The 22,736-nt window shown below is 38.7% G+C and overlaps 1 protein-coding gene across 10 annotated transcripts in view; it reads right to left on the bottom strand.

The window, feature by feature from the left end:
* Window positions 1-22,736, bottom strand: part of TANC2 (tetratricopeptide repeat, ankyrin repeat and coiled-coil containing 2) — a 265,295-nt gene that overhangs the window by 81,974 nt on the left and 160,585 nt on the right. For all 10 annotated transcript variants that reach the window (XM_070395132.1, XM_070395133.1, XM_070395134.1 and 7 more), the window contains one exon: window positions 11,864-11,989. In XM_070395132.1, coding sequence (XP_070251233.1) covers window positions 11,864-11,989 — 126 coding nt within the window. The remainder of the gene's footprint in view (window positions 1-11,863; window positions 11,990-22,736) is intronic.

Below are 22,736 nucleotides of genomic sequence, written 5' to 3'. Positions count from 1 at the left end.
TGCTCTGGTCCACCTGATCTATTAATTTTCTTTTTAAAAATTTGACATGAATTTTCACTTCTGGCCAAGATGGAATAACAAGGACCAGATTTACTCTCCCACTTAAAACAACCCCCAAACAAACAAGTACACCTCTAGACAAAATATATAAAATAAAGGTTTTCAAGACACTAGACATAGGCAATGAAAAATAGTCTCCTCTGAGAAAAAAAACACAAATAAGACAAACCCTATGCCACTTATAGCCTTGAGAAAATTTCCAGGCCATGACAGGGGAGGGAGGCCTTAGGTTCTGGCTGACTCCCTTAGTCGAGGAGATGAAGCTGAGAACCCAGGCAGACCAAGGTAGCAACTGTTAAGAGGACAGAGTCCTGGGAAGGAGAGATATGCACAGAAATAATTCTGAAGATTTGTGGAGCATAACCCTTGAGTAATCAACAGATTACTGATGTGTATAAGAAAACCACCCAAGACAAGGTAAAGATCTATCCAAGAGGATTAGAGAGAAGAGTGCTCACATAGGGCTTACATAGGGCCAGGAACTGCTTACATAAGGCCAGGAACAGTGCCTGTTCCTACTGTCAGAATGAAAAAATTCACAATATACAGGACAGTGGGTAGGATATCCAGAAAGGTCTTGTCTCAGTAATCCTATATAATAAAAGGCTAATATGCAAATTGTCCCCTTGGGAGTTTGACTGCCTGGGAGTTTGACAGCTCGCTATGATGTAAGCTGACCACTAGGGGGCGGCACAGAACGAAGGAAGGCCCTGGCTGGTGGCTGGCAGCTGGGGGAAGGAAGGCCTCAATTAGCCCTGATCACCGGCCAGGCCAAGGGATCCTACCTGTGCATGAATTTCATGCACTGCGCCTCTAGTACAGACTAATGAGACCTGTAATAAATATTGTTCCAGTTCTATTCAACAAATCTTAAATCTAAGACCCAAAAGTAATCATACTGTTGCCAAATAACTTAATATTCCAGACAGAAATTAAAGAATATTTATAGAAATACAAAAACATCCAACACCCAATGAGTTTGAATTCACAATGTCAGGCATCCAAACAAAGATTATTGGACATGAAAAAAAGCAGGAAAATATCAACCATAATTAGCAGAAAGATCAATCAATTGAAACTGACCCAGAATTGACAGAGATATTAGAATTAGCAGAGAAAGGTATTAAAACAGTGACAATATTCTACAGGTTCAAAAGTAGGGACATGCAAGATAAAAAAGATCCAAATTTAACTTCTAGAGAAAAAAGATACTACAAAAGACATGAAAAACACACTAGATAGGAATAGTGACATTACAGAAAATGAGTGACCTTGAAGAGGTAGGTATAAAAACTATCCCAAATTAAACACACAGAGAAAAAAGAATCCTCTGAAATAAAAAGAGCATCAGTGACTGGGACAATTCCAAGTGGCCAAATATAGGTGTAATTGAAGTTACTGAAAGGGTAGGGAAGGGGAAACAGAAAATACATTTAAAGAAATAATGGATGGCTACGACATTTCCAAATTTGATGAAAACTATAAACTCACTGATCCAAAAAGCTCAATGAGCCTCAAGTACAAGATAAATGAAGAAAATGACACCAAGGCACATTATAATTACCTGGTAAGTTGTTCAAAACAAGTGATGAAGAGATGATCTTAAAAGCACCCAGAGAATAAAAAGACACATTAAGTACAGAGGAACAAAAATAATGACAGCAGATTTCTAAGAAACAATGCAAATGAGAAAGCAGATCTGCAACTTTAAATTATAAAAAGAAAAACCTGTCAACCTAGAATTCTATACTCAGTGAAAATGTCTTTCAAAAATAGTGATGGCCCAAGCCAGTTTGGGTCAGTGGATAGAGTGTTGGCCTGGAATGAAGGGTCCCAGGTTCGATTCCTGTCAGGGGCCACATGCCTGGGTTGTGGGCTTAATCCCCAGTAGGGGGTGTGCAGGAAACAGCCAATCAATGATTCTCTCTCATCATTGATGTTTCTATCTCTCTCTCCCTCTCCCTTCCTCTCTGAATAAAAACATATTAACACTCCGGTGTGGGGTGAATTTCCCGCCAAAATATAAGATGGCGCGGGCAATTATTTAGGTTTCCCGCGCAAAATCAGGGATTTTTATGATACCTATTATCCCAATGGGTATGAAACGGTTCGCATACGCAGGTAGGTATCTTTGTGAACGGCAAACAAACAAATATTTGGTAATACGCAGTTACAATCGGCCCGAGTTTACACGTTTCCCGCACTCCACCGCAAATCTATATGAACCGAGTTAAGACGGCTCCCGCGGAGTACGCGCAATTCACGCGAGCCGACTTAACTCGTTTCCCCCACTCCAAGTGTTAAAAAAAATAGTGATGAATTTTTTCAGCTTTTATATGTCTGACAAAGTCTTTATCACCAGTAGATCCACAATACAAGTTATGTTAAAAGAAGTCTGTCAGGTAGAAGAAAAATTATACCAGATAGAAACATGGATTAATACAGAGAAATGAACTGCATCAGAAATGGTGACTAAATGGGTTAATATATAATATTTTTCCTTATTTTTAAAAACTCTTTAATAGATAAATGTCTTTTATATGGTGGAACTTATAACATATAAGTAAAATGTCTAACAACAATAACATAAAGGCTGGGAGGAGAGAAATAAAAATAGATTATTGTGCAGAAAACAATTCACATAACTGGTTTTAGGCTGCTACCATCAGAGAGCCTGTTTGTGAGGCTGGCTCTTACCTGAAATCTCAGAGTGTGAATTTCAAGAAGATTCCTACCATTGCCCAGAACTAATAAGAGTAAATTGCTATGCCTAAATTGTTTGTACAAACAATATAGTTTGTACTGAACATCTGCATTTTTTCTGGGAATCTGGAATTTTGGTATATTTTAGGCAAGATGGTGTATAGACCAGACCCCAGCAAAAATATTGGGCACTGAATCCCTAATGAGCTTTCCTGGCAGACAACCTTTCACATGTATTATCACAGTCGTTGCTAAAGGAATTAAGTGCTTACCATGTGACTTCATTGAGAGAGGATACTTGGAGGCTGTGTCTGGTTTCCTCTGAACTATGTCCCATGTGCCTTTTCCCTTTGCTGATTTAGTTTTGTATCCTTTCACTGTAATAAGGCATAGCTATGGAAATGACTATATGCTGAGTACTGTGAGTTCTCCTAATGAATCATTAAACCTAGGGGACACCCCTAACACAAGTATTATAAAAGCCTTATGCTCTACATGAAATGGTATGACTTGAGGGTATACTGTAATAAATTAAATCTATATACTAAAAATAATAAAGCAACCACATACCAAAACCAAACAATATGAAGAGTATAGCTAATTAACTAAAAACATAATATAGACTCATAAAAATACTCAATTCAAAAAATGGGATGAAAAAAGGAAATGCAAGAAAACAAAGAACAGATGGAAAAAAAGGAAGCAAATATCAAAATGAAAGATTGAAAACTGCTCAAGTAAAAATATTAGCTTTTCTTAAGTATCAATAGGGTTCATTTTAAAGCTAATAGCCTTGGCTGGTATGGCTTAGTGGATAGAGCATCAGCCTGTGGACTGAAGGGTCCCAGGTTGGATTCCAGTCAAGGGCACATGCCTGGGTTGTAGGCTCAATCCCAGGTAGGGGGCATGCAGGAGGCAGCTGATCAATGGTTTTCTCTCATCCTTGATATTTCTATCTCTCTCTCCCTCTCTGAAATCAATAAAAATATGTTAAAAAATAAAGCTAATAACAAACCATAAGCTGTCTTTTCCAAAACTACATTTTTATTTTTCTAGTTAGCGAAGATAACTATAAGACAGAGAAATGACATTATCTGAGCTGCATTTCAGAAAGATTAATTTGGCAGCCAGGCATTAGTTTGATTAAACTATGGAAAGATCAGAGTAGGGAGACAAGATAATTAGCTGTATTAAGGATGGATAATAGGGCCCGGCTGGTGTGGCTCAGCGATTGAGCATTGACCCATGAATCAAGAGGTCACCAGTTTGATTCCAGGTCAGGGCACATGCCCGGTTGCAGGCTTGATCCCCAGTAAGGGGCATGCAAGAGGCAGCCAATCAATGATGTTCCTCTCTCATTGATGTTTCTATCTCTCCATCCCTCTCCCTTCCTCTAAAAACCAATAAAAACATTAAACAAACAAAAAGAATGGATAACAGGGAAGAATGTGAGAAAATCAGACAACATAAAAGCCTAGTCAGTGATGGCGAACCTTTTGAGCTCGGCGTGTCAGCATTTTGAAAAACCCTAACTTAACTCTGGTGCCGTGTCACATATAGAAATTTTTCGATATTTGCAACCATAGCAAAACAAAAACTTATGTTTTTGATATTTATTTTATATATTTAAATGCCATTTAACAAAGAAAAATCAACCAAAAAAATGAGTTCGCGTGTCACCTCTGACACGCGTGTCATAGGTTCGCCATCACTGGCCTAGATATAGGAGATAATGAAGATGGTGATTCAAAGCTGAATCCAGGACTTATTGTCTGAATGAGAAGAAAATTGGGGTACTATTAATTGAAATAAGAAAGTAGGAGTTGTTTTGGGCTAATGAATCACTGTGGTGGCCTCTCTGATCATAGCCTCTGATGAAAGGCAGCCATCTTGGAATCAGTGTTTATATGCAACTCTGTTTCCCTTCCCTTTTTGTATTATACTAGAGGCCCGATGCATGAAATACGTGCAAGGGCCTCTGCTGCGGCCCCCACCTGCTGCTGCCATGGCCAGGGGGCCTCTGCCGCCTCTGCCTCAGCCCCCACCCGCTGCGGCTTTGTCCAGAAGTTAGGACGTCTGGTTTTATTAGCATATTACGCTTTTATTATTATTATTTTTTAAAAAATATATTCTATTGATTTTTTTACAGAGAGGAAGGGAGAAACATCTATGAGAGTTAGAAACATCTATGAGAGAGAAACATCGATTCAGCTGCCTTCTGCACACCTCCCACTGGGGATGTGCCCGCAACCAAGGTACATGCCCTTGACCAGAATTGAACCCGGGACCCTCCAGTCCGCAGGCCGACGCTCTATCCACTGAGCCAAACTGGTCAGGGCACGCTTTTATTATTATAGACTAGAGGCCTGGTGCACAAAATTCGTGCATGGGGGCGGAGGGGTCCCTCAGCCTGGCCTGTAGCCTCTTGCAATCCAGGACCCCTTGGGGGATGTCTGACTGCCAGGATAGGGCCTAAACCGGCAGTTGGACATCCCTTTTACAATCCAGGACCACTGGCTCCTAACCACTCACCTGCCTGCCTGATCACCCCTAACTGGTTGCCTGACTGCCTGATCGCCTCTAACCGCCTCTGCCTCGGCCCCCGCTGCTGCGGCTTCGTTTGGAAGGACATCTGGAATGACGTCTGGAAGGTCGTTTGGCTGTCCAGTCTAATTAGCATATTACGCTTTTATTATTATAGATTGTCTATGACATAGTATTATATGGTGTTTATGAGCACAGGTCCGGGTGTTTGTCAAATAAATGAATCTGGGCACTGCCAATTACTAAACATGTAACCTTAAGCAAGTTATTAACCTCCCTAAGCCTCAGTTCCCTTATTACCGCTACTTACATCAAAGAGTTGTGAAGATTAAATAAGAACATGTTTAAAGCTCTTAGCACTATGTCTATAAAGAACAAGCACTCCAAAAAATGTAAGTTATCACTTTTATATATGTTTAAAGTGTCTCATCCTCAACATTTGTCTTAGTGTTTTAAGAAGTCCACTGTATTCTATTAATGTGGGGCTTATTTTACTCTGGAAAATAATACTTTCAGTCTTTGAATAACTTGCATATTGAATTTCAGTTTTTGACAGTGGTTTTCTAGGACATTTTTTTAGAACAATGTGGAGTCATTGCTGAATGGAATTTTCAAGAAGGGAACAAAAATATTTGAAAAACAGTAAAAGAAATAGGGAAAATTCAATTTTCCCAAATATTGCCACTTTTTACATTTCCTCACAAAATATAGGGGAAATATAAAAACAGTAAAGCTTTTAAAATGTGAAACATTTAATAATTATATAACTATGTCAACATAATTTTGTGCTATTACATTACTGGTCTTGAAGGTGAGACATAAGATTTATTTTTATTGGGGCATCAAAACTCATTAATTACTTAAAATTTAAGATTAAAAGTTTTTAAGTGATGAACTAGCTATGGTCCTACAAAGGAAATTCTGCAGTTCTGTATTTTACTAGTATCTGGGGAAGTGATCCCATTAAAAAAAGTGTTTTTATATACTATAAAATTGGAAAGCTTAGATCATCTTACTGAAACAAAAAGTGTTTTGCAAAATGTTACCTAAGTAAATTTAGTAACATTATGGCCACTTTAATAAGATTTAGTTACTTTTGGAGAAAATAATGATAAAAAGATTAACTGGGAAATGGATTCTTTAAATCTAATTTAGATCAAAACATCAAAATGGCTTAATGGTTACTTATTTTTCTTTATTGCACTTAAGTCATTTAAAATATGTTCAGTGATTTATTCTTACAGAAGCAAATAAGACTGGCTTATATACAAACCAAATCTGGAGCTACTTTAACAAGTAGTGATCAGCTTAAAAAAAAATCATAGCCAGACTACTCCAAAAAGTATAAATTAGTTTCTAGAAGACATTCAAAGGCATCCAGTTTGAGTACCATATTTTCAAATTTTAGGGTGCTCTGCAAAAGAGTTCACATACCAGTAAAGCTTACAATCTATCCATCTAATAGTTATATATAGGCAATTATGTGCAAGCAACCTTATCTCTGGATTTTGAATTTACCTAAAAAGAAAGAAATTTAATCTTGTAAAAATAAAACAATGAACAATGAGACAGAAAACACTGATGGAAATATTCTCTTGTAAATGTGAGAGCCAGTCAGGCAATGATCAAGATGACTAAGCAACCTCAAGGATGTATGACTCAGTGGGCTATTGCAAGAGTATTAGCTTCATGACATGCATCTTAGTCATCTTCATAAAGGATTCATTGTTTTGGAAAAGTAAGGGACTAAAAAGTGGTGTGAAGCACTAATTTTATTAGATAAAAATTGAATTCTTTGCTTAGATAAAGCCAAGTTAACTGTGGCAGGGTCAATTTCACATAACTTCTGCCAATGAGTCAGAATACCATTTGCAACTATGCCCTCCAACCTAGAATCTATTAAAGCACCTAACTAAACCCAGTGCCTATGAATGGCCATTTATATAATGGGATTTAGTAAAAGTCCTAAGGAAACAACATATTTTGAGAAATAAGTTTTAATTAGGATTGTGTAATCTCTTCAAGCAGAATAGTGATTATGATTTAATATCAGGAAGGTTAGAGACTTATCATTAATAATTTGTTGCTAATTTACCCCAAGTAGTTCATATTCAAAGTCATTATGCTATATTTTGTTTTGTGTATTTTAACTCTCCCTGCTTTCCTTTACATATTCTATCATAAGGTTTATTATAATAGTATTTGTCCATTAAAGCCAACAACCTCTCCCCTCCTTTTACTAGGCAGCAAAATTAGTTTGTCTTTCTCTGTGGAATAGAGATGCCATTAAGATGGTCAGAAACAATGAGAGGTTTCAGGTGGATAATTTCTAGCATAACTCCACATTAACACAATGATGATTACATTTTAAAAATGGATCCCCAATTTTAAAAACGGAAGTTAAAAACTTAATAAGGTTTCAAATTAATATCTGTCAAGGACATTAGGCTCTGGGACTAGAAAAGGCACTTGCAGAAGTTTAGCCAGTTGTATACTCGCACTACCTTCCGTAACTATCATTAAAGCTCAAGCCCTTAGGTGACTGACAGCTAGGAATCTCATATCTTGTTGCAATAGGATCCAGGACAGTGCACTTATGTGACCTTGTCTTCTTTGTTGGGCCAGGTCCCTAGAAACATCAATTTTGGTAGAACAACTGTTCAAAACAGCTATCTTAAGAAGTATAGAAATTTTACTAATGAAGTAAATGTTAATACCCCACTTGAACACCCAAATTCTAGCTCAGATGTTACCCCAGAAATTTGTTTCAGCAGTCAAAAGACTACCATTATGATCAAACAATTGCAGTGACTATTAAGGTAATTATTAAATGAACAATGCCTGTACTCTTAAACCACATTCCTGATCAACTTCTAACCAATTTGCAAATTGCACTTTTTTGCATTCTGTAAACAGACTGTATGGTCCCTAAAGCATAAAGCTTATCTTCAATTACAATGATATCCTCTGCATCAATGGTTCTTGAAATGTGATCTGGGGACCACCGAGTATTCTCAAGATACTTTCAGGGGGTTCAAAAAGTCAAAACTATGTGCATAATGCTAAGACATCATTTGTCTTTTTCCATTCTCATTCTCTGATAGTGTATGGTGAAATTTTCCATAGCTTACATGATGTTAACACACAATGGGTTTACTATTGTTTTAAAAAAAAAGGACAGATATTTTTAAAAATTCTGTTTTAATTTCTAATATGGTAAATATCAATAAACATAACTCATACATACAGGCTTTTTACGGTCCTCAATACTTCCTAAAGTGTGTAGAGGGGTCCTGGAACAAAACAGTTTGAGAATCACTGCTCTAAACAGAATAGTGCAAGACTGCCTGTATGAAGCACCAAATAAATCCTTGCCACCTCTTTAGATATATATTCAAGGAATATTACTTCAGATAATCTCTATACTTGGAATCAGTAAATTTAGTACCTACTGGATAAACTACAGTGTATGTGACCATTAACTACCTTCTGTGAGGATCCAGGGTCATTTAAACCAGAACTCTGGTTTAAAAACTGTATCATGATTTGTTTGAGTAATATTTCAAAATATAGAAAGATATACCTCAATGTAGAAAGATACATCTTAATTTATACTAAAAAAAGGTTTTTAATCACTTTACTATTTTTTTCTGGGTAAAGTTGTTTTACTCCAACCATAAGAAGAAGAAAAAGATATAAAACTGAACAATGACTGCAATTTGCATGTCCCTTTAAACAAAATTAGAAAGAATGTAACACGTTTTTAAAAAATTATGCTAGGAAAGAAATATGATTCATTTTTACAATAAAGTGCAATGTTTTGGATATAATGATAAAAAATTATAAAAGTTTGCCAAGAAGGTCTATGGAAACATGAGGAAAATGTGTCCAAGTTTTCTTTCCTTTCTTGTTAATGTGTTTTAAGTCATTTCATAAGCTATAGAGTACCTTTTGTAAACAGTAATCAAGATAACATGTTACTCTTTGAGGAACAATTTTGTCCAGGGCCTCAAAGTTCTAAATTAAAGTATGCTTATTTTAGAAGGCAAAATACTGCTTAGTAAACACCCAGTAACTTATGGATTAATGCATTCATTTGGATGGCATGTACTAACCATTTAGACTGCAAAAAGGAAACCTTTTGAAAGAAAAGACAACTTTAAGGAACTGAAATTCTAATATCATAGTACCATTATCAGTGAACAAATTCCATCTCTAAGTGTTAATGTAAACAATAAGTTGAGATACCATCTGTAAGAGTATAAAATTAGTTTTGTTAAGGGATGTATTATTTAAGCAGAGATTCCTAAAGACTTAGGCATGCTTTGAAAAAAAATCTTTGTATGTACTTTGGTTTTACTGAATGTTCAGGCTGAAGCTCAATGCAATGAAAAAGATTTTTTGTTGTATTCTAGATACAACTGATATCTGTGTGTAAACATCAAGCTCAGTAAAATGCATTTGTCAGAGCTCTTACAAATCTTTAGATACTAGAAGCAGAAATGTCCCATCAAGTATCACTAGAACCCAGTTTGAAGAGTTCACAAAAGCACACAGTTAAAACTTGTCAGTTAATTTTGTTTTCTATCTATAATAATAAAAGTGTAACATGCTAATTAGACTAGACAGCTGAACAACCTTCCGGACATCCTTCTGGATGAAGCCACTGTGGCGGGGGCCGAGTCAGAGGCGGTTAGGGGTGATCAGGCAGGCAGGTGAGCAGTTAGGGGCAATCAGGCAGGCAGGTGAGCGGTTAGGAGGCAGCAGTTCCAGATTGCGAGAGGGATGTCTGACTGCCAGTTTAGGCCTAATGCAGGGATCAGGCCTAACCTGGCAATTGGACATCCTCCGAGGGGTCCCAGATTGTGAGAGGGTACAGGTCGGGCTGAGGGACACCCCCACCTCCATGCACGAATTTCGTGCATTGGGCCTCTAGTTTAGTATAAAATTCATTATTCATTGACTAGCAAAGCAGAAAATAAAATCAACAATGTCAGTTTGTTTTACAGAAGTGAGATACATGGAAATGCCAATGTGGCAGATTTTAACCAAATCTGAAGGTCTATATCTATATATATAAAAGAGCAATATGCAAATTGGCTGAACAGCGGAACAACCAGAACGACTACTCGACCAGTCACTATGAGGTGCACTGATCACCTCTCGGTCCCTCGCCTGGGCCAGCAGGCTCCAATTCCCCGATGGTGAACGGGGAACCAGGGATGGGTGATGGCGGGGGCCGGGGCCGGCTGCCGGCAGCTGGGGAAGATGGCCCTGATCACAGGCCAGGCCTAGGGACCATACCCGCACACAATTTCGTGCACTGGGCCTCTAGTAGATCAATAGTTGTGTCCAATCTTCTTTAGTATTTCTATGCATCTGGCCTTGGAACAAATCATTTATTTAGTTTTCTGACTAAATTTATTCAGGCTTTGGACAGAATCAACTTACCAGCACTGAAGTATTATTTGACACAATACCACTTTTTGGGCTGGAAATACACTATTGCACATACCAAGCAACTAGTATGTGGCTAACTAAAGAAATGGCAAGCAGGATGGATAGAATTAAAAATAAAACTATGATTACTAGTATGACTAAGGCCATCAACTCACTATTGTTGACGAGAGGTACAATAATTGTTGCAATACAATCATTTGATGCTTTCAGTTGCCTATTCATCAATGAAAAACTGTCAGTATAATGACTTTCAGAATGGATAGCAGGTATGTATGATCCTTTTTTTGGTGTGAGTTATGCATTTTGGCAACATAAGGATTTAGGATGGGGCACAGGACAAGGGTTAAGAAGGAGAACAAAAGCAAGATGAAAATAATCTGCAAAAGAACATTAAAAATATACTTGATGTAGTAGAGCTATGGATTACTACTAGGTACTAGAGAAAGCAGACCATCTGTTAAGGCTATCAAAAACAGTTCAGATCACTTTGAGCAAACAAGAGGCACAAGCAGAGATACCAATAACAGTCTCTCAACTAGCCCGTGGTTATAACAAAATGAAAGTCTTTAAAAAGATCAGGATCCTGATTGTAGAAACAAGCAGCATGCACAGAGAGTGTAAACAGGTACCTGAGTGGGAAACGGGTAAGTTTAGATGTTGCCAGGACAGGACTAGAAGCCCTGTCTAAAACTCCAAGAAATTAAAAGTACTACATGTCACTAGAAATGGCCACTAGAATGAACATGAAATAAATTCTCTAGCAAAACACCATTATCAGCACCAAGTTCATGCTGAAAATGGCTAGGGTTGAATCTGGTCAACAATCACTTAGGAAATTCAAGGCTTTTAAAAGATTATTTCCCCCATCACTACCAGCCCTTTTAGAATTTCAAGGAATCAATGCCAACACTTCTATATGTAGGTAATTACAATTCCGTTGTGCAATGTATTTGTATTTCTCTTCTATGGTGATATGCTCACTTCTTAAGATAGTTTTAAATAAGTGTAGAAATTGGAAACAAAGGAACTTTTTGCCTATTATCCATTTCCATTTTCCCATGAGCATCCCCAGATAAAGTAATCCTGTGGTTCTAACCTCTTAAATCCTGTTGTGTGCGAACACCACCCATGCTCTGTCTTGGCATTCGAAGAGAAGTTCTCAAAGGTGTATGTCTCTGCTCATCCAGGTAAGCAAGGTCCTCCAAGTGGGCAGAACTTGTGGCTGACAAGACAGAAGAGTTTAGTCAGAATACTTAAGTTTTAAAAACTTACTTTCAGATAGTCTGTATCTCCCAAACGTTGGAATCAGAGCTTACTCCAGCAGATACATTTATCAACTGTTTGCTGAATTCAAAATCCTCATCAGTGTCTAGAATATGGGACAGGGAAACATGTCAACAGTTGTCTTCAGCTCCTTCATCACTATCAACTGCTTGAGATTATGGAGAATACTAGCAACAAGTTGGCAAACCTTAGTACCTGATAACAAAGATTATTAGTTTTTGTTTCTTTTGGGGTCACAAATCCCATTTACAGAATAAGATATAAACATCATCAATCAAGAAACCTTTTTTCAAATTATATTGAGTTATAAGAAAAACATGACATTTTATTTTCCACACTTTTCTTTCATGATAATCAAATATGTCCCTAGCTGGTTTGGCTCAGTGGATAGAGTGTTGGCCTGTGGACTGGAGGGTCCTGGGCTCGATTCCAGTCAAGGGCACATGCTAGGGTTGCAGCCTGATCCCCAGAAGGGGGTGTGCAGGAGGCAGCCGATTGATGATTCTCTCTCATCATTGATGTTTCTATCTCTATCTCCCTCTCCCTTCCTCTCAGAAATCAATAAAAATATATTTTAAAAAAAGAATCAAATATGAAACCAATTTGTGTGTGTGTGTGTGTGTGTGTGTGTACTGGAAAGGTGGGAACCTGAGACAATGGATAGAGAACTGCCATACAGTATTTAGGAAACTGCCAATATCCATGAATTCCAAAAACATTCTGTTGCTATCTCAAGATAATCAAGTATTAAGGTCCTCGCATTCCATGTATAAATCCTTTAATTCCTAACACAGCCACAAAAGAGAAAGAAAATGGGATTGACACTGCCGAGTATTGAGAGCTGTTGGGTCCACTTAAAATGAACCAAAAAATGAAGAAACCAAGAACCAGAAAGCACTGAGACAGAATAGTTTTTAACAAAAAGGGGGAAAACTCTCAAACAGTTATTTAGAGCTTATACATTTTTAATTAAACCATTAATTCAATTTGTTGCTATGTAAGATCTGTGCCGGGGTAGGTTCATTCATTCAATGACAGTTATTTAGTGAGAACCTACCACATGCCAGGCACTGTTCCTGGTGCCTCCTTGGCTTACTTGCCAGTTTACCTCTGATGACTGCTTTGAATGGGTGAGAAGAAGCAAAGTGAAATCACTTCTTGGCTTCTGAGATCCAATGAAGTATTATTGTCTATATCCCCAATCAAAATAAGACACAAATAACGAAAACATAAGGTGAATTATGAACAGTGGCACAAAAAAATTTACACAGAGCTCTATGAGCTAAGAGAGAAAAAAAACAGAGAAAACAGGAGAGAAGGAAGAAGATAAAAAAATAGAACAAGTGCAAGAGATAAATATTCCCCCTCATCCTTCAATTACGTACTGAAATTGTCTTGGTTACCTAGGTCTGTTGGAAACTCAGACAAAAGACTTACCAAGTTATGATACAGTTTCTATAAAAAAAAAAATAAAGGTCTTTGAAAACTAGTCTAGGGAACTTACACCAAGAAAGGGAAGTCAAATGCCACATTACTCACCAGAGGGAGGAAGAGAGTATCAGAGGAATAAAGATAATCTGGTTCTCAGCATTCTGAAATTAAAACTATCTAGAGTAGATAACTATCTAATCTTTTATTGAAAAACACTGGGGACAATGACTCTTACACCATTCCCACTGTATCTATGAATTAGTTCTTATGTTTAATACAATCCCTCCTGCTTTACCCAAAGTCTACTTTCTTTTGTTTGGCTCTTTATCCATTAAAGGGAGTCCTCAGAGGTTCCGTCTGCACAGAGCCTTCCTTGGAGCTCAGAAATATTAGCATCAGTTGAGCAGGAGCCAGTTCACAGAGATATGAGTTTTAACTTTGTGGGGGTCATTCCTCCAATCTTCTATGGTTTAACAATCTCAACCTCTTTTCCTGTTTCACAGGCTCAGAGGTGGCAGCTGCTTCCTGCAGTTGCTAAATCCATGATACCTCAGTAAATTACCCTTTCAGTGATTTAAAATCTACTTAACAATTGTTCTCATGTTAAATTTTCTGTTAAAATACCTATGTGGTTTCTGTCTCCTGGCTAGCCTCTGACTGGTATATAATAGAAAATAAATGACCAGCAATCCCTTTCTATGATGTTTATAATAAAGAATTATCACAGCATGCAGATGTAAAAGAAATCTTAAAGGTCATCCAGTCTAGAGGTCAGCAAATTAAGGCCAGTGGATGAAATCTGGCTTGCTGCCTATCTTTGTAAGTCAAGTGTTATTGGAATATATACAACCTTGCCTGTTTAAGTATTCATTTACAACAGAATTGAGTAGTTGTGGCAGAAGCCATTTGGCTTGCAAAGCCTAAAATACTAGCTGGTCTTTTAGTAAAAAAATCTGTTGATTCCAATCTAAACAAGTCCCCTCATTTTACGGATTAAGAGACAGTAAGAGTGGCCTGTCTAAAGTGAATCACTTTGGTAGAACCAGGCCTTGAAACCAGCATCTCAATCCAGTGAGTGTTATTTACATTGTACCCTCCTCCTCCTCTTCCTTTTAAAGCTACACAGATCTAATTCTTTCTTAAAAGGCTTATTTGCCATCTCTTATTCATCTTTGCCACTTTCCTTCAACTCCCTGTTATTTATGGCTTTGAATGGCAATAATCAAACTTAGGCCTTGCTAATGCAAAGTCATGATGCCTGGCATGTCACAGACAAATACATCTCTGCACTTAGAATATTTTCCACAGGAAGAAACAAAAGAATAAACCCCCCATTTTTTAAAAAATAAAGAAAGTCCACATAACATACTTTTAAATCTGATAAACAGAAGAGTAACATAAAAAGAAGATCAACGACAATGAGAATCTTTTATGCACATTAAAACAAAATTTAAATTAAACCTTAACGGCTGGATGAGTGATTTAGTTAACATTATGGGAATATTAACGGCACATTATATAATTTTAAAGCAAGATCCTAGCAGGGTTCTATGTGCCAATACATTAAAATGATTTGATATATTTTAATAAAAAGAATGAGAATGTCTATTTTATTAATAGGAGGCAGAATGACATAGAAATATATAACACTAGAGGCCCGGTGCACAAAAATTTGTGTACTCGGGGGGCGGGGGGTCCCCCAGCCCGGCCTGTGCCCTCTCGCAGTCTGGGACCCCTCGGGAGATAACGACCTGCTGGCTTAGGCCTGCTCCCAGGTGGCAGAGGGCACGCCCAATCCCTAAGTGCAGCCCCTGGTCAGGCTCAGAGCAGGGCCGATTGGGGAGTTGGGGCGCCGCCCCGTCATGCACAGAGCAGGGCGGATCGGGAGGTTGCGATGCCACCCTCAGTCACGCTCAGGGTAGGGCCAATTGGGGGGTTGGGGCACCGCCCCCTGTCACACTCAAGGCAGGGTTGTTGGGGAGGTTGCGGCGCCACCCCGTCACGCACAGAGCAGAGCCGTTCAGGGGGTTGGGGTGCTGCCCCCTGTCACTCACAGAGCAGGGCCAATCAGGGGATTGGGGAGCTCCCCCCTGTCACACACAGAGCCGCAGGGCGATCAGGGGGTTTGGGCGCTGCCCCCTGTCACGCTGATCCCCGTGCCGGGAGCCTCGCTGCTCCGCTGATCCCAGTGCCGGGAGGCATATTACCCTTTTACTCTATAGAATAGAGGCCTGGTGCATGGGTAAGGGCTGGCTGGTTTGCCCTGAAGGGTGTCCTGGATCAGGGTGGGGGTCCCCACTGGGGTGCCTGGCCAGTCTGGGTGAGGGGCTGAGGGCTGTTTTCAGGCTGGCGAGTGACTAAAGCTTCCAACCGCTCCTTGTTTTCTTTTTTTTTTTTTTTTTTTATTCTGGGCCAGCTTTAGCTCTGAGGCCTCGCTGCTGAAAACATGGATACAATGTTTCGGTCCGGCTGGCTTTCAGTCTGGCTGATTTCTGGGGTTTTGTTTAGCTTCTTATTTGCAACATAGTACATAGTTGCTTAGACTTGCAGCTGAGAGGCTGGCAAGTGAGGCAGGGAACGTTGGAGTCCGCAGCAAGCAAGCCTCATGCTCGATTCAGTGCCTGGCTGCTGGCCGCTATCTTGGCTGACAGTTAATTTGCATATACTCACTGATTAGCCAATGAAAAGGGTAGCGGTCATACGCTAATTACCATGTTTCTCTTTTATTAGTGTAGATGGAGTGGAGCAAAAAGCTGTTGCAAGAAAAAAGCCTTGAATTTATCCTTTTTTATATATTATATCCTTCTTCAAATCTTTTAAAGATTAAACTAAGGGAGACCTATACCTTGAGTATAAATTTAAATTAAATAACATTTACATAATCCATTGAAATTTCTTTGTATTAGAAAAAATCTCTGGTAAAGACTTTTAGCCACAGCCTTACTTTCTACATGTTCAACTTCTTAAATTCAATTAAGAGCTATTGGCAACTTAAAAAAAATTTTTAAATTGATTTCAGAGAGGAAGGGAGAGGGAAAGAGAGATAGAAACATCATGATGAGAGAGAATCATTGATTGGCTGCCTCCTGCACATTCCTTACTGGGGATCGAGCCCACAATCCAGGCATGTGCCCAGATTGAGAACTGAACAGTGACTTCCTGGTTCATTGGTCAATGGTCAACCACTGAGCCACATTGGCCAGGCAACGTTCATAAAATATAAATTTTAGTGTGAACTTACGTTTTACTAAATTAATCTTTACTATAGTAATTCCTAGGAAAATGAACATCAATTGTTTTATTGCTTTATTTAATAAAACCAAAAAATGCAGTAAAATATTTTGGAATGAGTACATTCCTCAATTTTGGACAGATGACATTAAAAGAAACAGACAAACATTGCAATTACTGATCTGTATGAATAGTACATTCTTTCACAAATCCAAATACTCATGGGCAAAATGAACCTAAAAGAAAGCAGTGACACTGAATATCAAGTGCAACAGCTCTGAAGTCCTTATTCAGGGCTTAGACAGTTTTGAAATCAGTCAATGCAGAACTACTGCTTCAATCTGAACTGCAGTTAAATATGGTTAATGTTTACCTAAGTTTATTAAAATATTCATTCCTTTTCTTATGTTAGCAATTAAGATATTTTTTATGTCTATCACTATTTTCTTTATCAAATTAATCCAAAGTAATTTTATTGCCTTTTTCTTCATTAAATCATTATTCTCCTTTTTTAAGTTTCTGCTATTTTCAGTTTCTTTCTGCTTACTCATTTTCAAAAATCTTGTCCCTTCAAATGCCTTATTTAAAAGCATGAGAGTCAGGAGACATGAAATGAAATTCTGTTAGCTGTGTCTCTTTGTTCTACTAACTGTATGTAGTTGTACTCTCCCTCAGAGTCACTTGAATCTTTTCCATTTACAAACCACTTTCTGAGAAAGAGTCTTTGTCATACTTTGTCAAATGGGATCTCACTCCTTGTCTAAATTTGCTCAGACAAATACTTTTTCTGCTTCTCTGACTGATCCCTCAGTCAGATTAATTGCTTCTCCCTTTCAGCAACCACATACAAATATTGCTAATTAGAACTTGTGTTATTCAGCTAGTTGTTTACATGTCTGTCTTCTCTTATTATTAAAAGGTTCTTGCCCTGGCCAGATGGGTCAGTTGGTTGGAACGTCATCCCATACACCAAAAGGTTGTGGGTTTAATTCCTAGTCAGGACACATACCTAGGTTTTGGGTTTCATCCCCAGTCAGGGTGCATGCGAGAAGCAACCTATCGGTCTCTCTCTCTCACATCAGTGCTTCTCTGACAATTAATAAAAACATATCCTTGGGTGAGGATAAAAAAAATTATAGAAGGTTCTTGAGGACAAGAAGGCAACATCTGATTCATCTCTGATAACATTATCCCTTCAGAGTAAATCAGAGTGCCTAGTATGTAATGCTCAATACAAAACCGAATTCCAGACTAGTCCTACTTAGATTTAGAAATCTGACTGGCTCTATCCTTATCCTCCTTATTACTCTGTATGAATAGTACATTAAGCTTAACAGACATCACTATGGTAATATGCTTGGCTCCAACAATCCTATGTAATAAAAGCTTAATATGCAAATCAACTGAACAGCAGAACGACAGGTGGAACAACCGGTCACCATGATGCGCACTGAGCACCAGGGGGCAGACACTCAACGCAGGAGCTGCCCCCAGCCTGCAGGCACCAGGCAGCCAAGGCGGATGCCAGCTGGGCCCCCTGATCGCCCCGCCAGTTGCCCCACAGATCGGCCCTGATTGCCGGCCAGGCCTAGGAACCCTACCCATGAACAAATTTCGTGCATCGGGCCTCTAGTCTCTATATAAAAAAGGCTAATATGCTAAGTGTCCCTCCAAACGTCCAACCAGTCGCTATGATGCGCACTGACCACCAAGCGGCAGACGCTCAATGCAGGAGCTGCCGTGATATGCACTGGCCATTTACAAAGAAACAGCACCATGGACCTGGCACTGACAAAGCAACACTTGGCTTCCCCAAATGGAACACAGGCCCCGCCACCACTCCGGAGCGACAGCCCACCAAACTGTAGCCAACGCTACCGAGACCCCGTGGCACAAAATGCGGCCCACAGCCCAGCCCAGCCTGGAAATAATTGCTGTGGGCATTGGGTAATGACATCAGCAACACCTGGCTTCCTCTCCCTAGCGACTAGCCTCCTTGCAGTTTCTTTAGCCCGGGAACATGACTTGCTTTATAGCCAGGTGCAAACATTTTACACTTTAACCAAATGTCTGTGAAGCATTTTCCCATGCCTCATCTCATTTGATCCTCACAGAAGTTCTAGAATAGGTAGACAGGAGCCTCGGTACAATCCTATTTTCTTTTCATTAGCTGGAAAGCAGAGATTTAGAAAGTTTAGAAACTTAACCTGACTGAAAAGAAGAAATGGTGGGCCTTGAAAATGACTTCAGGTTTTCTCACTGCACAGGATATAGTCAAACACTGCTGCAGTTAAATATTTTACCCTTTGTTCTCCCTGCGTGATCTATAATAATCATCTGCTTCGTGTTGATATTTACTGCTGTGTTGCTGACAATTACCTGAAAGAGAAGTTGGGGTGCTTCACTGGGCTGGAAAAAGTTTAGCTACATCAGAAAGCAGGTCTAATTAAGCAAGTTTATTCTGTATCTATAAAAGGCTAAGTTGACTCACACATGCGTGATCCATATAAAGCTCTTGCTGGCGCCAATCGCACATGTGTGTTTCGATCTGTCATTGTCAATCGTGAATTTGGTTGACACTTCTATTATAGAGAAAGGGAGAATATCTATATTAAAATATTTCTTCTAATTAATTTCCTTTCAATGTGCATGAATCCGTGTACCGGGCCACTAGTGTTCATATAATCTTCCTTCAGGTACTCCCTTCAGATATTTTCTCTCTTTATTTGTGTGTGGTTAATCCTCACTTGAAAATACTTTTTCCCATTGATTTTTAGAGAGAGTGGGGGGGGGGGGGGGGAGAAAGAAACATCAATGTGAGAGAGAGACACACATCAATTAGTTGCCTCCTGCACTCACCCTTGAACTGGAATCGAACCCTTGACCCTTTGGTCCTTAGGCTTATGCTCTAGCTATTGAGCAAAATTGGTCAGGGCACTCAGGTACTCTCGATCTCTCTTTTAACTTTTCCCTAAAACATATGTCACTTTCTATCATACTATATAAATTACTTATTTATTACTAGGGGCCCGGTGCACGAAGATTCGTGCCCTGGTGTGGGTCCCTCAGCCCGACCTGCACCCTCTCCAATCTGGGAGCCCTCAGGGGAGCCCTCGGGAGTTTCTGTCTGTCTTTGCAATCATATGAGCGAATTGTCTGAGACCCCCCAACCCAGTTTGGTTTGTTGCTCACAGAATAATATAGGCTTTTTTCCCCTTTGCTTCATTGGTGGAGATTTCCTGGAAGTTTTAGGATATCTTCCCTTTAATTTTTCCCAGACACTCTGATTTTACTTACGTCTCTCACCTTTGCTTTCCCTCCACCCCCACCGCAACAGTAACTTGCTCCAGACTCACTTTGCTCTAGTGCAGTGGTTCTCAACCTTCCTAATGCCGCGACCCTTTAATACAGTTCCTCATGTTGTGGTGACCCCCAATTTCATTGTTACAAATTGAACATAATTAAAGCATAGTGATTAATCACAAAAACAATATGTAACTATATATGTGTTTTCCGATGGTCTTAGGCGACCCCTGTGAAAGGGTCATTCGACCCCCAAAGGGGTTGCAACCAACAGGTTGAGAACTGCTGCTCTAGTGTCTAGGAGATCTGTCTGCCACCAGAACTACGATTCCCAGCATTCCTGGTGCTCCCCGCACTCTGGGCTTCCGCTTCCGGTCCTGTGGCTGCCACCAGAACTACTATTCCCAGAAATCCTGGTGCTCCCTGTGCTCTTGGTTTTCCCTTCCTGCTCTGCTTCTGTCCCACAGCCTCCCACTCTGCCAAATCCTCCAAGCCACCAGCTCTCCCTCTCTGCTCTCCGTCTGGTGGCTTGGGGAGCCAAGTTCCCCAAGCTGCTCCACTCTCTGCCGGCTCTCCTGCTCTGCTCTTTGCCTGGCACCTATGTATGCAAAGTAACCTGCCATCTTTGTCGGGTTAATTTACATACTCACTCTTGATTGGCTGGTGAGCATAGCAGAGGGATGGTCAATTTACATGTTTCTCTTTTATTATATAGGATGTTTATTTTACTTTCCCTGGCTAGAATGTAAGCTCCATAAAGGTGGCAATCTTTGTTTTGCTTATTAAGGATTCTTAAGTGCTTTAAATAATGCCTGGCATGTTTAGAGTAAATCAGAGTGCCCTGCATATAATGCTCAATATAGAACCAATTCCAGACTAGTCCTACTTAGGTACAGAAATCTGACTGGCTCTATCCTTATCCTTAGTATTTTGACATACTTTTTAGAAGTTAGAATAATGCTCAATAAATGCTTGTTTAATGACTAAACAATTATATTTAACATATACTTCGTGTTTTGGCTACATTTAAATAATCAATGAGTAACAAATCAGGATTTGTCTTATCCAGTTATTTGAAAGCTAAAGATGAAGGAGGTGGCCATAGCAACAACACCTTGTATATCATCATCCCACACAAACACTGATGATAGATCTATATAGACATATACATTCCCATCTCATGATGCTACTCTTACTATAAAATTGTATAGGCAAATATTTAAAATAATCTGCCAAGTTAAATTAATACTATAACACTTAAAGAACACTTTCCAAATGTGTTTAGAAGAGATAATTTGGTAAGTTTAAGGGAAATAAAGAAATAGGAAAAAACAAATCTGTAATGAACCTTTCATATAAAAATAAAATGCTTTAAAAAGTAAACACATAAAATCTGTCAATAAAAAGCCTTCTCTGTTTTCAGAGAAGGAAGAGGAAGTAAAAAAAGGGAGCATATTATTTTTGAGATTTCATTAGATTGGAACAGCTGACTCACTTATAGAACATTTAACTGACATACTTTTTAGAATTCAAAATAATTTAATACACAAGTGGGCAGAAAAAAAAAATCCAGAGACAACATTTAGTACAAAACATTCCAGAGACAACTCTATATTGAATTTGAAACCAGTTTGAATTATTTATTCTTATAGCAGTTGCCACTACTGCAAATAGATTTTAGCAGCACAATTGTCATTCTGGCTGGTCTGAGAAAGGAGCCTGGAAAGACACTTTGTCTGCAACAGCCTGGGCAAGAAGCCACTCTGGGTCCTTACACCTTTAGATTCATTAAGCCAATGTTTTAAGGCCTGAAAAGCCGATCTGGATTTTTTGTAAAGTCCTCATTACAGTTCCTGATTCGATTCATTTAAATCCCTCAGGAGTCCCATTTTTGATTTACCTGCTTCTTAAGATCCTGTTCTTAGGAAAATGTGCAGCTCCAAACATTAACAAGTAGATGGTGAAAGTTTATATTTTAACTGACTTCTGTTGTCTGTATGTTTCCCTGATAGACTCCTCATTTTCACACAAAGCATGGAGGACAGCTGTTGCAAGTGAACATTTCCTGCTTCCCACATCCCTCCAATTCATTGCCAATTTCATTTTAAGACATCATGTATGACCATAGACAGCCTATTCTCTGATAATTTCTGCCATGCAACCGCAAGTCCACAAGGGTTCTCTATTTTCTTCTAATACAACAGGCTTAAAAATAAATATGGAATAGTGATTTACATTTTGAAAACAATAAAACACATAGTTTTCATTTTCTCATACTTAAATATTAAGACTTTTAATTTAAAGGTATATAACTAAATTTATATTTGGAAAACTGAGTTACCCCAGAAAAAACATAAGCTTTACTACTGCCAAAACTCATCTTTAATGACCATCATTTTAGTTAAAAGCTCTTGTTTTCAGTAAAGAGTACTTCCTTCATATGTGGTATGTGGAGCTTTTAATTGGTATATCTAACTATAAGATTTTACCTGTTTGAGTCTTTATGTTTCTAAAAGTATAGAGTTAAATCTAATAGACCAATATATTTATACTTATAATAACCAGACTTGTTTTACTAGTAATAGTTAATAAAAAGTACATGATTGCTTTTAAAATTTCATTATATAGACTTTTTCTATTTTTGAGTTAAAAGCTCAGAAAAATTTAAAAAGAAATACATCAACATAAATATTTGCATATACGCTGACTCCATTCCCTGC

This window comes from Myotis yumanensis, unplaced genomic scaffold (assembly GCF_028538775.1).
Source record: "Myotis yumanensis isolate MYYU_CA2020_CCGP unplaced genomic scaffold, mMyoYum1.0.hap1 SCAF_16, whole genome shotgun sequence".
Classification (NCBI taxonomy): Eukaryota; Metazoa; Chordata; class Mammalia; order Chiroptera; family Vespertilionidae; genus Myotis; species Myotis yumanensis.
The sequence above is the reverse complement of the archived record's forward strand: the minus strand, read 5'-3'. Positions and strand labels throughout refer to the sequence as shown.